General features: G+C 46.7%; 1 protein-coding gene across 2 annotated transcripts in view; it reads left to right on the top strand.

Annotated features, from left to right (window-relative positions):
• Nucleotides 1–15,263, top strand: part of pdia5 (protein disulfide isomerase family A, member 5) — a 140,488-nt gene that overhangs the window by 93,878 nt on the left and 31,347 nt on the right. For both annotated transcript variants that reach the window (XM_051930315.1, XM_028808079.2), the window contains 3 exons: nt 5,549–5,609; nt 10,415–10,482; nt 14,572–14,663. In XM_051930315.1, coding sequence (XP_051786275.1) covers nt 5,549–5,609; nt 10,415–10,482; nt 14,572–14,663 — 221 coding nt within the window. The remainder of the gene's footprint in view (nt 1–5,548; nt 5,610–10,414; nt 10,483–14,571; nt 14,664–15,263) is intronic.

The raw sequence follows: 15,263 nt of genomic DNA on the forward strand, positions 1-15,263 counted from the left end.
TCAGGAGTAGGGGGCCGGGCAGGGTCCTCCTCACTCACTCACATGCCAGCCTGCGTTCGAGTCGCTCTACCCGTCGCCATGTGTTGGAGCGCACCCTGCCTCTGCTTGGCTAGCGATACCTGTCTGTTCAGCAGACATGATCATCGAGAGATTGTTAAGGAGTAACGTTTGACATTTTTGAGAGGTCAGAGCTACGTGTGTTTTCGAGGGTAGCTGCTGATTGGCGGAGATATCACGACCATGCGGGGGACGCTCTCCCGTCAGAGCTGAACACCATCAGATGCAGTGCCATTGTCTGACAATGGAGCGTACTCACCTTCTGATTGGCCAGAATTATTATTATTTTTATTTTTTTTTAAATTGATTTTTAAAGTTTGTCCTGTTTCACTACTATGTGGGCGGAGCTAGTTAAACATAAAATTATGTAAGTGAGACAAAGTGAAGCAGCGGCCGCCAGCACCATGGGCAGGGGGGCCTGTGACCTGCAGATGTGAACTGTGACTGAGGGGATCCCGTGTGAAACCTGGAAATGCAACATCCATCTGTCTGTCCCGTTGTGTGGAAGGAATCCCAGAAACCCCTAAAGTGTGTTAAGGAGTAGCATTTGACGTTTTTGAGAGTGAGAGATCAGAGCCACGTGTGTTTTAGAGGGTAGCTGCTGATTGACAGAGATATCACAGCCACGTGGGGGACGCTGTCCCGTCAGAGCTGAACATGATCAGATACAGTGCCAACGTTTGACACTGGAGCGTTCCTGCCTTGCCAACTTTTTACATTTTTGGCAAAGAGATCACAGCTGCTTTCTCTCCCCTGATAGCAAAACCAAAAATGTCATACTGTATATCAAGAGGCCTTTGTATATGAAAGCTATCAATATAAATTCTTCTCAACACAAATTACATTTGTTTTTAATTGATTTTTAAAGTTTTGTGTATACTGTATGTGTGTGTATATACGGTAGGTGGAAACGCCAATGTGGCACCAATCCAAAAACCAGAAGAAAAAGAACAAGACAGACATCTCGATGATCCACTGTTGTTTCTCTGTCTGACTCCATATATAGCCAGAGGGAGGGGCCAGCAGCAGTGATGTCACAGGGGCCCCGCCTCCTAGGGTTCCACCCACAGAACACGCAGAATTGACTCCCGTTTGGAGACGCGGTCTATAAATGTTTAGTCATAAAAACAGAACTTATGTGGAAAAAAGTGAAAATGAAGAAACGGCCGAGGGAAGCCGTGAATGAATACGAGCCTGCAGCTGCTAATGAAAAGACCTTCATCATCGAAGTGGTGGCTCTGAGGTTAGGGATCTGCACTGGCAATCAGAAGGTCGCCAGTTCGAATCCCGTAAAATGCCAAAAGGGACTCTGCTCTGTTCGGCTCTTGAGCAAGGAAGGCCCTTAACCTGCAATTGCTGAGCGCTTTGAGTAGTGAGAACAGCGCTATATAAATGCAAAGAATTATTATTATTGTTAAAGAATTGTTCATCTTGAATGGTCGGTGGCTGAATATCAATGGAGGGCTGACCTTCACACCACGTGCTTCTTCTCTCTTACGACTGGCTGAAGTACGTCAACACCATGTGACACCCGCTGTCCTCTCTTGGTCACTCATTGGGATCACCGCCTTGAAACACTTGGCACGCACGCACAATTCAAGCCAATTTCATGAGGTGCGTGTTAATAAAATTAGAGCACTGGGAGGTGAGCTGATTGACTCGCCGTCCCCCGCCTGTGAATCGGTGGCCTTTAGTGACTTCCAGTCTGCTGTCTCTAATTACACAGCCTGCCTAATAGAAGGTGCCATTACTTGTCATCCTGACTGCGTGTGGAGGATAATTAAACTGATATCCACTGTAAATGATCAGACCGCCATAGCCTGGCCATTAGCGTACCGCAGAGCCCCCTACTAATGGGGACATTGGCACCAGGCGCGTCTTTCCTTATGTACTACTAAAGGTTAAAGAGTGTCTTTGAAATCGGGCATCTCGGGAGCACGGAGTTTGTTCCTGCAGCTCTGCCGGTCTGCGTGATCTCGGAGACATCCCTCGGCACAAGTCTTGTCATTGACGATGTCTCGTCGTTACCTCAGTGCTCCCTTTGTCGCTTACCTTTCTGGATCGCCACATCTGCTGGCTGTTTTGTATGACATGACGGCTGCTGTGCCCGCCAAGCTGTGACAGCATTGTTCATTGAGTGGCGGTACGATTTTGGTCTCGTTACCCATAAGGACCCTGTCAGAGCTCCAGCTGCATCCCAAGCTGTCTCGTGTTAGCGTCGCACAGAAGTACTGTCAATGGCTGTTGGTGCCAACTGTGCCGTGCCAGCTGTGCTTATCCACACATTGCCACAGAAACTACTGTGACGCCTAGCTGTCGGTGCCCAAGATGATCAGACACATTTTGGGCAAAATGCTTGCTGGCTTAACGGCCCAAAGCAGGGGTGGCAAACTCTGGTCCTGGAGGGCCGCAGTGGTGGGCACCTTCTTCATTCATCACCTGTTATGATGGCACACTGCTGTTTTAGTTGACTTGCCTTCATTGTTAACCAGCTGAGGCCTCCCTTCACGTGCTGTCTGGGTCACCTGAGCGCCAACTCGTGACCTTTCACCTTCCCACTTCAGTGCCCTCTCGTGAATTTCCAGTCCGACCATTCAGAGAAGTCGAGTTGTTACTTGGTCCACAAAAACAGGAGAATCATTTCAAGATAATTGACTGTGAGGTGGGACTGCAGCTGAGCGGCGGCCGCTTTTTCAAGTCGTTCAGAGAGAAGGCAGACATTTGAAGCGGGCGTGTAATTATGAAGCGTTCGTGCGTCTGACTGCGGCTTTCTGAGTGCCCCAGGACGTTGACGTTGGGCTTTAATAATATTTTCACCCAAATCCACGTGTCTGAGACGTTGTTGGCGTACCAATGGATGTGGATCACGTGACACAAGTAATTGAGATTCTTCCATGGCTGCTGTTTGCTGCTGTTCAAGTTGGACCCCCCCATTCACGTCCATAGTGGTGGGTCATTTCAGGATCTCCGTTCTCCATGAATGCCATCACCACAAACAGTGTAGGATCAAAATATATACGGGCGATTTTGTGGAGTTTCCCTTTGCTGGCTGAGGTCCAGGACAGCCCTGGGCTAAGCCGTCTTCATCCACGTGAGGTCAGTTGAAAGGCTGCAGGACTAATGGCACATAAGGGGGCACCCCTTGCCATGTCTTGTTGCTGCGCGTCGGACTGATTTGTAAACACAGATTACGACTCGTAGGCAGCTGAATGGCAGTAAGCGGGTCCTCCGCTCTGTGATTTGCCTTGAGCTGCTTCAGATACGTCTTGCTACGCTCATTAGGCCCCTGCTGTCCTGGCACATTGTGTCATAACCATCAGCCGCAGTCGTCTCACAGAATTATTTAAATTACCAACTAAAAGCTTTGGCTTATTAAATCGCTGATCGTTCCCAGTAAACGCTCGTTTGCAATGAGAGACGAATTGCATCGGCCTGCTGAACACCCAGTCAGGCAGACGCTTGTTATTTTATAAAGTGCCATTCGTGTGCTACACGCCTCAAAATAAAAGGGCAACTGCGCGAGCGGGCAGTAAGGGGGTCCGTCTGAACTCCCGTCAGAATGCAGCGAACTTTCAAATCTTTGGCTTTGTCTTACCAATGGTAAAGCGTCGACGTTTCGTTAATACTTGGGCTGGCACTACCCTCAGGGCTGGCACTACTGCTGCTTCACACATGCGATGTCAGTAGTGTCAAATTCTGTGCCCGGTTGTCGTCTGTGTGGAGTTGAATGTTTTTTTTTCTTCAGTAAATTATGTAATCATTTTAAAAACAGAGGATTGCGTTTACTCAGGTTGTCTTTTGTATTATTCTAAAATTTTTGGAGATCAGAAACCATTAAGTCTTATGAATAAGCAACAATAGAGGAAATCAGGAAGGGGCAAATACTTTTTCACGGCATTGTGCTTTTTCGGAGTGGAACATAATTTTTATGGAATAAAAATTAATTTTGCACATAGGCACGCTTTGTAAGGAGTTGATCTGGGCATTCTGTCTCTCTCTCGGTCACACACACACACCCATTGTACCCACCTGGGGGTAGAGCCAGCATCACCATAAAGTTAGATGGTCAAAGGTAAATCAAAAAGGAAAGGCAATATGAAAGATGTGTGGTAACGGCAATGGATAGAAGTAAACGTGATACAGGACAGGTGCAGTGGCTTATGGGTAGTTTGAACTCGCAGAGCGCAGCGCGGCACCGTCCGTTTAGGTGAAGCCAGGGTCCAATGAACAGGAACCTGCTGACATTCCCGTCTGGTTGTATTGCCTTCACTTTGTCCTGTTAGGTGGCCCTTCAGCCCAGTTTGGGGTCTGGGGTACTCTGCAGTGCGTCTTTATTAAGCATTTCTCTGCTCTTTGCTCCACTCAGCTTTCCCTCAGCCATGTCTGGTCTCCCAGTCCCTGATTCCTTCGCCAGTGGAGTGCCATTGCCCAGGGTGATGAGTGCCGCCTGGTTGCCTCTTGACATAACCCTTAGATTTGAGGCCAAGCAGTTCAATGTTGGTTTTGCCAGACCACAGCGTGAAGGTCCTTTAAGTGTCTTTATCTAAAATCCTTTTACTGAGGAGAGACTTCCGTCTGCCCTCTCTGTCAGAAAGCCCCGGTCAGTGATGGTTGTCCTTCTAGGAGTTTCTCCCATCTCCATGCAAGATGTCTGGAGCTCAGCCAGAGTGACCATCAGGTTCTCCCCTCTCATCAAGGCTCTTCTCCACCTCGATTTGCTCAGTTTGACCGGAAAGTCAGATCTCGGAAGAGTTGCGGTTGTTCCCGACCTCTGCCATCTAGAATTATTGAAGTCCGTGTTAAGCTGTGCTTGAAGCTGCTGTTCCGGTGAGGTGCCCATCACATCACGCAAGCTCTTGACGCTCAGCATCTTGTCTTCTGAGTTTTGTTGAGACTTTGGGCCTGCCAGACCTTTCCTTGTCAGCGTTTCCTCCAGTTTCCAAGTTCCTTTCGATGGCGAAGGACACGACACTGAAGGACATCTTGGATTTCTTTGTAGTCGGACCCTCCATATGAAGCGGTTAGAATGGCCCCTCTGTTTTTCTTGACGGTTGCCCTTTTCTTAATATTATAATAGTCGTATTGTCCACATGACTCCAACAGCACTTTTATACAGATGGAGGGCTTGTAAGTAATCGACAAACACTGGGACACCTGCAGGAGTTGCCTGCCTCAGCTTTCAAGGCTTGATGAACTTCCATCGCAGCATAAAAGCTCTTTAGTTGTTGTCTCATTACTTGTTCTCTGAAAGAGGCCCTTTCGTATTTTTCAGTTTTTGGAAACCTAAACTTATTTTTTTTTCACCTCTGGGAGTTTACCGCTTACCTTTGTTTCCATTTCACTGCTTAAATTACAATAAAAATGGAAAAACGCGGCTGTCCTTACCCTTGTGACTGGGTTAGGGTTAGTCTGTCCCAGACCTTTCTGGGGTTTTGTCAGCCATTTTTTTTTATAGCTTAGTCCTAACTGCATTTTTTTTTTTTGATCCTAGGAATTTCGTAAATTGCTGAAAAAGGAGGAGAAACCGATTCTAATGATGTTCTACGCTCCATGTAAGTAGTCTTTCATAAATATTTTCTTTAGCGTGTCTGCTCTCATGCAGGTTTTTTGGTCACGTTTATTAGTTCTATCTTACAACAAATACACTTGGCCTGCATAATTCATGTGGTAATTGTTGTTCAGGACCGCCATTGTGGTGCCAGGCAAGACGTCTTCTTTTCCTAACTCTTGTAGTGCCTCAGAGTTGCTGTTCTCTGTTTATCAGCCACACACCATTCAAGTTCATCTCTGCCATTTTGACGTGAGGTCTGACAGGAGAAGACTGGGGGAAAAAAATCCTTTTGTGGTGGTTTGATATGGCGACATAAACATCATGGAACAGGTAAAAGGCCCCAAAAAGACCCTCAGGCCAGGCTAGAGCCTACACTGGCCTGCCTAGAGAGAGGCCTCACCCTAGCTGGCCTAACCCCTTACTTCACAGGCACAGACCCGATATGTGGATTGGCTTTTAAAGTTCAAATAATCGCTTTAAATGTTCAAAAATAACACCAATATGCCTCTCAAGGGAGAGGATAAACCAAAGACGTCTGGATATAGAGACAAGGTAAGTCATATTTATAAAGAATTTATTTATATAAGCAAAAAAGATGCATGAGGATAAGGCGAACATGAAAATGGCAGAAAATGAGGCATAAAGGATTTGACTGAAATGCTAACAAGTCCAATCCGATATCTGATACTTGGCATCCAAAGACAGGACAAAAGTAATAAAAACCCCGCAGTCTATGTAAAGCGCTGGTCGGTAAGGCGCTATATCCATGTAATTGACCACGTTGTACTTTTGGTTAATTAATTACAGCTCACAAACCACGAAGAACAGTGGCAACCCCAAGAAAAGACGAGAAGCCAGCGAGTGGACTACAAAGACAAGAGGTGTGGCTGGTTGAAAAAGAAAATGGCCGACACTGAGGCTAATTCTAATGTACCCCACCTTGATTGGCTGCTCAAATGAAGTAACATCGCGGTACTTTTGCAGCGCAGTACAAGATTTAGGATTCCAACGAAACGTCGTGAGGGAGTCACCCCATGCTAGCCTCCTAACGTGACGTCCTCGGGTCCAACGAGATCCAGTTGTTAAATTTCGTGCTGTCTTTGACCAGAAGTGTGTAGTCTGTCATCGACATTTGTAAACTGGACGCTAACTGGGCGCTTTATCTTCTTTTAAATACGCACGACCAATGGAGGACTCTGTCAATCATCCATGAAAGACGTTCTTATTAGTAAAGATATAACTGTTCAGACGATGCGGCCTTCCCATTTGTCACAGGTGATTGTCTATAAAGACGCCGTGCCACAGAGCGCCTGGACCCCCAGTTTGATTTTTTTTTTTTTTTTATAAATTATGTTCACAAGACAACTTTCCCAAAGATGAACCCAATGCATAGATTGGCATCTTCAGACTGGCCAGATGGGAGCCAGCATGCCCTGCAGTGGCCTGGCACCCCCAGCCATTGTTACACTGCGGCTTCTCTAGGTCCAGAAATTAACAAAACTTTCATAAAAAAAATAATTTGAATCCATGCCTACTGGGCCCCAGCTGCCCGGGGGCACATGGCAAGTGGTGGGTGCCTTTTTATGAACAACTGTGGATGTTTAAAAATGTGAGTTGTTGTTAAATTGCACCTTAGCAGAAGTACACATTTATTACAGAAATGCGCATTGCAGGGGTTTGAATTTTTCCAGTGTAATCATTGAAAAGATTATTAGCTGCGCCTTTTACCGACGGTCCTGGCGACACGGCGGCGCTCCAAGTGCTTAATGCACATCACACCCGGTGTGAAATGAACGCCATTTGTCAGGTTTAGACTGTTTCCTGGAGTACATAAGAAGGGTCTCGAGTGTTTAAAGTGGATAGCAAATGGGGGGGGGGGGGGAACTGCGCGAGTGGTGACAACGCACACGATAAAAGCAACAGCACAGCAGCCGAGTCGTAGTGCCCGCCGTACCCTGTGAACGAGACGTCTGGAGTGAGCTGGCCTTGGCATTCCAAGTGTTCAGCCATTTAGTAGGCGCTTTACAGAACACAAGTGCACACGGAGGAGCGGAGCGGAGAGCTGCTTTTACGCACACACGGGGGCGGCTGCCTTTTTGGTTCCTTTCTGCTGTTTGTTTGAAATGTCACAGTTGTCACCTTGTCACAAACACACAGGCTCACAACACTCAATGACATTTGCTAATCCAGTTATCGCATTCTAAGTCAGGACACACTCTGGGCAGGGTGCTCAGCCATCACGGGCATCCAGTCTAGAGCTGTCAGTTAGCCTCACTGTGTCCAGCAGGGGGCGCATACACCCAGGGAGGGTCTACTTTTAGCTGCGTATCCGTCCCTTCCTAGTAGCCACGGTGGAGTTGGTAAGACAAGAGAAGGCGGGTACAAAAAAAGTTCAGGTTTCCTTTAAATGTGGCTTTCAGCTACCGTGTGTGTGTCTGTGTGTGTCCGAGTGTCTGTGTGTGTGTGTGTGCGCACACACATGCAGGGCCAAAAAAAAATGTCTTCGCCCCCTTGGAAGTTGTCACATTTTCTTGTTGTACAACCCTGGGAGCTCGAGTTTGGTCTTTTTTGTCATCAAACACCAGAAAAGACTCTTTAATGTCAAAGTTAAAAATCCCGGCTGATGTAAACTTATTACAGCTGTGAAACACCAAGTGTTTAAGAGATGCACCATTGGCAGCCATGACAACCTTGAGTCTGTGCCCGCAGTTTGTTCCTTCTTTCGTTTTCGTACGATCAGCTCTGCCATTTCTGTCCTATTTTGCTAAACTACTCAAACTCTGGGAGGTGTCACACCGATCGTGTGTCACCAGGCTTTGTCACGTCACATGTTGAAATCTGAACTCTGACCTGGCCACTCCAGGACGTTCACGTTGTTGTTTTGAGGCCATGCCTGTGTAACTTTATCTTTATCCTTGGGCTCATCGTCAAGCTGTTGCAGGATTCTTGTTCACTGCTGCAGGATCTCCCCCCGTTTTTCTTCATTCCTTTTACCCCTTACCTTCACAGTCCCTGCAGGGCCCACACCACCATGCTTGACGATAAGGATGGTGTGTTATTGATGCTGCATCTTGTATGGTGATCAGGAAGCTCTGCTGTGGTCTCATCAGGGGGCATGACCTTCTTCCACGGCATTTCCGAGTCTCCCACTTGCCTTCTGGCCAGCTCTAGTCAAGGTGCCAGGCGATTTATTTTTAACAGCGACTTCCTCTTTGGCTGAGACTGCTGGTTCACCAGTCTCTCAAACCTTAGCTTGTGTTTCAGAGGTGCCCTTATCCTGGTGGTGGTGGTGGTGGCCTTCATCACTAGTGCCTGCCATGCACAGCCACTTAGTTTTTGTGGACTGACTCCTCTTCCCTTGGAGGAATATTCAGGGACTTGGAGATTTTTGTGTCTCCATCATCAATAACCAAAGTTGTTTGGAGTTGTCCTTGGTTGCCACACACCTGATATTTGGACACTTGAGCTGCTGCTCAGACACCATTGTGACACCCAAACCTCCCTCTCACCCAATTTTGATGCCCACGTAAAACTCCATAGGCTGCCCACACCACTCATCGATTGAGAATTATTGGATTGTAGGTTGTGAAGATCACGGGAAGTTTGTCCATCAAGACTTCTAGGATTGCAGCTCATGAGACTCCACAGTGGAAAGACCCCCAGTAGCTGATCAACTATTGAATCTCCACCTCAAATACATAAATTGATTTTCAAAGGAAAGTACCAGCACATACATCAACAGCACAAAGAAAATAAATAAATAAGAGGGGACAATGGGTGTCTTGCTGTAGGCTGTGCCAGCAGCTGGACCTTCCATCGACTGATGTTAGGATTGCTGGGCTCAAGAAACTGAAAAGGCAGAACTCAATTTCAGAAAGGCAGGCCTGAAAACACTCGGTAGGCCTCACCAGCACAAGGTATGCCTGGCCCCGAAAACACACAAGGCAGGCTTTGTGGCCACACCAATTAAAAAGGACGAAGCGTAACTCTGTTAAAAGGGTGAGGTGAATTGTAAAGCCCCCCCTGGGTCAAAGAATAAAAGAATATTTTTTTAATGATTAAAGAGTTTTTTCCCAAAAGGATACAGAACAAGAACAAAAGTATCAAAAGTTTCCCTGCAAGAGGAAAATCTAAATAGAGCAAAATGAAATCTGTAATCCAAAAACCAGCGAAGCACAAGAAGAGTGTGGGGCACAAATGAGAGGATCCAAAATGAACTGAACGATAAGAGCAGTAAAGCTCCACAGCCCCTCACTTCTCTTGTAGGGCTCAAGGTGGTCTGACCTCTCCAGTTCAGCAAGAACAATCGTCAATGAAAATATAACACACAAAATGAACAGACGGCGATTAGAGAAAACGAAACCACAACATCCACATGAAAAACACGAGGAATAAGGAATCCGTTGTAGAAGAAAAGACACAAACAGGAACACAGTAAGGGACATCGAGCTGTTTGACAGAATTTAACAAAAAATAATGTTGGGATATTTAGGGTCTCGACTAGACGTTTCAGGAGTCGTCTCATGTGGGTTCTCGTCTGTCTCTCTTACTGTGTGAGGTGGGCCGGGTCTGTTTTCCTGTTGCCTGTTTAACTTTTTTCTTCTCTGTTTATTTTGACTCCTCACTCCCCCCTCATTTGAGTTTCAGTTTATGGTGGTCCACACCCGTCCCGTTTGTGCCTCCGTCCATTGATTTTATTGATCTCCTTGTCTGTGATGTTCTCTTTTCTCAGAGGCTCTCACTTGTCTACAGACCCGTGTGTGCGTTTCTGCTGATTAACATCATTTCCTTTTTGTATCCCCCCAGGGTGTGGAGTGTGCAAGAGGATGATGCCAGCTTTCCAGCAGGCTGCCACCGAACTGAAGGGCAACTATGTAAGTGAAGGCGACTCGCCGCCCTAATGGAGCCCCTTAGTGTTTTGATTTTTCTTGCCTTGCTTCAGTTAAAGTGACTGAAGTCACCAGAGACTACAAATTGTGACCATCTTCAACACAATATAAACAGAGGACGTATAATGGGTGGGCATCTTGTTTTGTCAGGATAACTTTATATAACGGTTATATCTGATATGGTGAATATCCTACTCTTAGTAGTTTCACGTTATTGACGCCTTGTTTGATTGGCCTGTGGGGCTACCCAAAAATATGGGGCTCTCATATTGTAAAAGTGCTGGAAGGTGCGCTAGCTCACCGCAATGGCGTCTTCACCCTGATTCTGCCGATGTTCTGTTTTGAAATGTCAGATGAGTTGATGGCTGCAGAAGTGATGTTAGATAGATAGATAGATAGATAGATAGATACTTTATTAATCCCAATGGGAAATTCACAAGTGGGGTCTTCTGGATGAATGTTAGCACCGCTAGCTTCAAATCAGTCACAAGCGGTCACTGAGTGGACGATCAGCCGTTAGGCAATGTGATGATAGTGACAATGATTGAGATCCTGGCAGGTCGGGTCTATGATAGTTGTGAATGAGTGCACAAGTGTCACAAGTTGACGGAGTGGAGCTGCAGACCACCATACCTAAGGTGTCTCACGCCACATGCTCACTCGAGGGTGTCATCTCTACACAGCCATCCCTTCACATTTTGTCGCATGTACTGATAGAAGTGCACTGTTTTTCATTCCCACAGATGGTGCATTCAACTGATACAATAACATAATAAAGATTGAAAAAAATGATAGGAAATTAAAAAAAGAAAAGGCTGAAGGGGAGGTGCTAATCCCATTGGGGACCACTGATGGTCTGATCATGGGGTCTCAAACTCCGCACGCCCTTTTCATAGCTGTTAATGGAATTTATTTATTTGTGCTCTCATTTTGCTACACTAATGAGGGTAAATCACCGGAATGTTCAATAAACCCAAATGACGTCATTTCTCCCTCTTTCACTTTTTTATTTCTTATATTTTTTTTCTATTTAGATTTTCTATGAAGTGTCATTTGTTTGTCTTTTGCCTCAGTTATACAGCATTAGCTATCGTAATCTTAACTGCAGTGGTCTTGTTTGTGATGTGTGCCATCTGTTGGAATGAATAATGGACTGCACTTTATTACTCCAAGCATTACAAAATACATTCCAACAGATGGCACATCACAAACAAGACCACCGAATACAGCCAATGGAATATAACTGCTGGACACACAGAAATCAGCCTCTACGTACGTACGTGTGTGTGTGTGGCACTTGGAACACCTGAACTCAGTCATTTTGGGGGGGCGTCCACGGTCTTTTGGCCATGCACTGTTGTGCACTTCGGATTTGCTTCGTAAACCACACATGTCCAGTAGGTGAAGATTTAGACGTGTTTGGTGTCTCAGAGTGGATGGCGAGTGTTTTATAAAATGGCAATCGTGTCTTCAGAGGTTTCTTTGTCTGTCTGGAAGACGTGCAACATCAGCACAGCCGAGAGTCCTCGTTCAGAAAAGCCTGTTAAAATCAAATGCCTAACGTTTCCTCCTGTCGTCCTTTGGCATTAACGATCCATTGTTACCAGCGCCATGCTGGAAGGCGCATACTGAGGTCCTTCAGTATGGTGGCACAGCACCGCCGCACTATTGGGAGAAGACGGCTGAGCTCGGCGTTTCTTCATTTCAAAGCGGCTCAGTTGTAATTCAGGGCGATGACCAGCTGGAGGCAGCCCACCTTGTCAGGGCACTGCAGGGCACACAAGCTGCACTCAGGAACTCTTGGGGTTTGCGAGGAGAACCCGGGGTGTCCAGAGAGAGAGAGAGAGAGAGAGATCAGTGTGCAGGGCGGTCCCGGGGTCCAATGCCAGCCTTGCCCGGGCCTTCTCTTTGGCTTTGCCACTGACTGTTTTATCTCAGCGTCTGAGAAACTTTTAATCAGGGCTGTGAAGTTTGAAACCCTTTCCGAGTTTGGATTCCGTTCTGTGACGTTTCCTAATCATTCGCCGTTCAGCTCCCAGCATGTCGCGCGCTGCTGCTCGCTTCTCAGGAAATTAGAAGGCTTGACTCGTAATTACCCGTCGCTTTGTGATGAAATGCTAAAGTGATTGGCGCAGTCAGAACATTGAATTAGCGGCGTCAAAACGGGGCGAGACGTTCACTAATGCCAAGGCCCTTCAGTGGTGGGGAGAATTTAAAGGGGGCTTTGTTTTGTGTGGTTTAGTTTTTTTATTAACTTTTTTCCCTTCTTCACCTGTACTTTTTCTTTTTTTTTTTTTTGCTAATATAATCCCGATGGAGACTCTGCGGCCCATTGACCTCACGGGCACTTGGCCCAGTTTGGATGGCGCAGTCTCAGTAATCGCGGTTTGTGTTTCTGCTACATAAACGACAGAAAATGGAGAAGAGTGAAATCTGCACGCGTGTTAACATCCAGGCAGGTCTTGGGCTGTGAATTCCTGTGATTTTGTATGCAAGTTGTCTAAAGATGTGAAGCCATGTATTGTGACAAATGGACAAGGACAGTGGGGACCACAGAGGGGGCAAATACCTTTTCACAGCAGTGCCTGACGAAGCCCAGCAGCCATTGGCTCTTTTCACCTTCCCACACTTCGGTTCTTGGCTGGCGGCCTGCTTGAGCGTCGATGGCCGCCGTCTTGTCACTGCTGTGGACTTTGTGTCAGCCCCTTGAAAGTGCTAAGTTACGCAGAAATGTCCTTGTCTTCCTCAGATTCAGTGAGTTATCAACAGCCTGATGAGGTTACGCAGATGTCCCTCAATTTCAGTCTTCTAGCTGTGCTCACCTCAGAAAAAAAAATTTCTGATGAAGATCGAGTAGAAAAGACGAAGTCAGAAAATGAAGCAAAAGGCCAAATCTGGAGATAAAAGCCAGGAAATGAAGGTCAAAGTTCAGAGCACCCGCAGACCCCAGAGACCCTCCAAATGAAGCTCATAGTTCACAATAAATGAATCCAATCTCAGATGGAGTGAGGCTGCGCCAGGTCACTTTTATGTGCGGGTGCTGGTGACGTCACCATCGTGCAACCCCGCTGCATTGTGGGAAGGATTGCCATTACAATGGGTGACGTGTGGTACAAAAAACAAAATGAGGTTGAAAAATATGACCAGAAACGAGAAACTTCGAAATAAAAACTTGAAATAAACAACCCCAGAAAGCTTAAGGCGATGATTTTTAAAAAGTTAGGAAAGGCTGACACACCAGTGGCCGTTCCCTCCTTTATCAGCGGCACATGGCATCGTCCACCTGTCTGGACCTCTCAGGTTACGGCTGCCCGTCTCCCTCTGATTTCTCAGCTCACCCCCCACCCAAGATTGGGGGGCTTAATGGGACACAACAAGGGCAGCCAGCAGTGCGTTTGCATTCCCCCGTCGCCGCACTCTTAGCTTTAAATTGCTTTGCTGCGTCCTTTTAGTTCATTTTCGGTTCTTGTGCTTCTGTTTGTTACTTGTGTGTGTTCGTTTTTTGCTTCACTGTGTGTTGTTGTTGTTGTTTCATTTCTGTGTGTCTTTGCTCGTTCTGCTCTTTTGGATGGGATTTGTGGGTGGTTCCCCAGGAGGCGGGGCCAGCTGTCCGTCTTCAAGTGCCCGCCCTCAGCCATATAAAGGCCGAGTAAACCAGCAGTCCCTTGCGGTTCATTTGACCGTGCTTGCTGGTTTGGCCGAGTCCTCTCGTGATGATCACTTTTGTGGATTCCTGGGTTTTGTGACCTTTATGTTCTACAGTTGGCAGTTCTTTTGGATTTTCTGTTCAGATTTGTTTGCTAGTGGATTGATTGCCAGGCAGCTGACCTTCAGAGCATTTTTAAAAATAAATCTTTTATTTGTAAGGTGTGCTTCAGGTCAAAGGTTGACGTATCCTTCCACTCGTGTGCTTCAAATTCTCAGCTTTAACGTCAGCAGATTTCAAGTTTTAATTTGGCTTGCGGGCGTTACACGCTTGATTAGGTTTGCATTCTTTCACCTAATGCCACACAAAGATGGCGGGCGCCCTCATCTCCATGCTGTTAAGCACATTCATTTTGTTCTCTGTGTTAGGTGCTGGCTGGAATGAACGTGCATCCTGCGGAGTTTGACGGGATTAAACAGGAGTTCAACGTGAAGGGATACCCCACCTTCTGTTATTTCGAGTGAGTCCTAACTTCCCATTTTTATTATTTACAGCCTGTGAAATTCAAACCAACTCATCACTGCCAACGCCTGCTTTGTGCTTCTACTGCCACTTGAAATCCACAGAGGTTTGTTTGGTGGGTACAACATGAGCTCCTTTCATTTTTAATGGCCGAGTCTAACAGAATACAGAAATGATAAGCTGGCACAGGAATGCAAGGAGCACAAAAAGAAACCTTTAAGGACAGCGCGGCCGTGTGGCAAAGAGTCCTCAAAGTCTACAGATGGCCGACCCCAAACGCAGTGACATCTGCATCAGCCATCTGTGAAGGGACCCGTCATCGACCTCCGCCCAAAGCGCCAGAGATGTCCCATTTCCACTGCACAAAGATGAATGTCAGCTGACATGTGCGCACCCCGCACTGGCCACACGCACCCGTCAGATCAAAGTCGCACAGGAAACGGGGCGTCACGACTTGTTCTACCAGTAAGTGCGACGCCTCGTCTCAGCCGGTAGATTCGGTTGGTTTAGCGCTGCACGTTGTGGTGTTGCACGTGAAGTTTGCCTTCTCAGTAACAAAAATCCAAAAGGAGAAATTCTCAGGCCTCGTTTTCTTTTC

This window comes from Erpetoichthys calabaricus, chromosome 8, assembly GCF_900747795.2.
Source record: "Erpetoichthys calabaricus chromosome 8, fErpCal1.3, whole genome shotgun sequence".
NCBI classification, from domain to species: domain Eukaryota; kingdom Metazoa; phylum Chordata; class Cladistia; order Polypteriformes; family Polypteridae; genus Erpetoichthys; species Erpetoichthys calabaricus.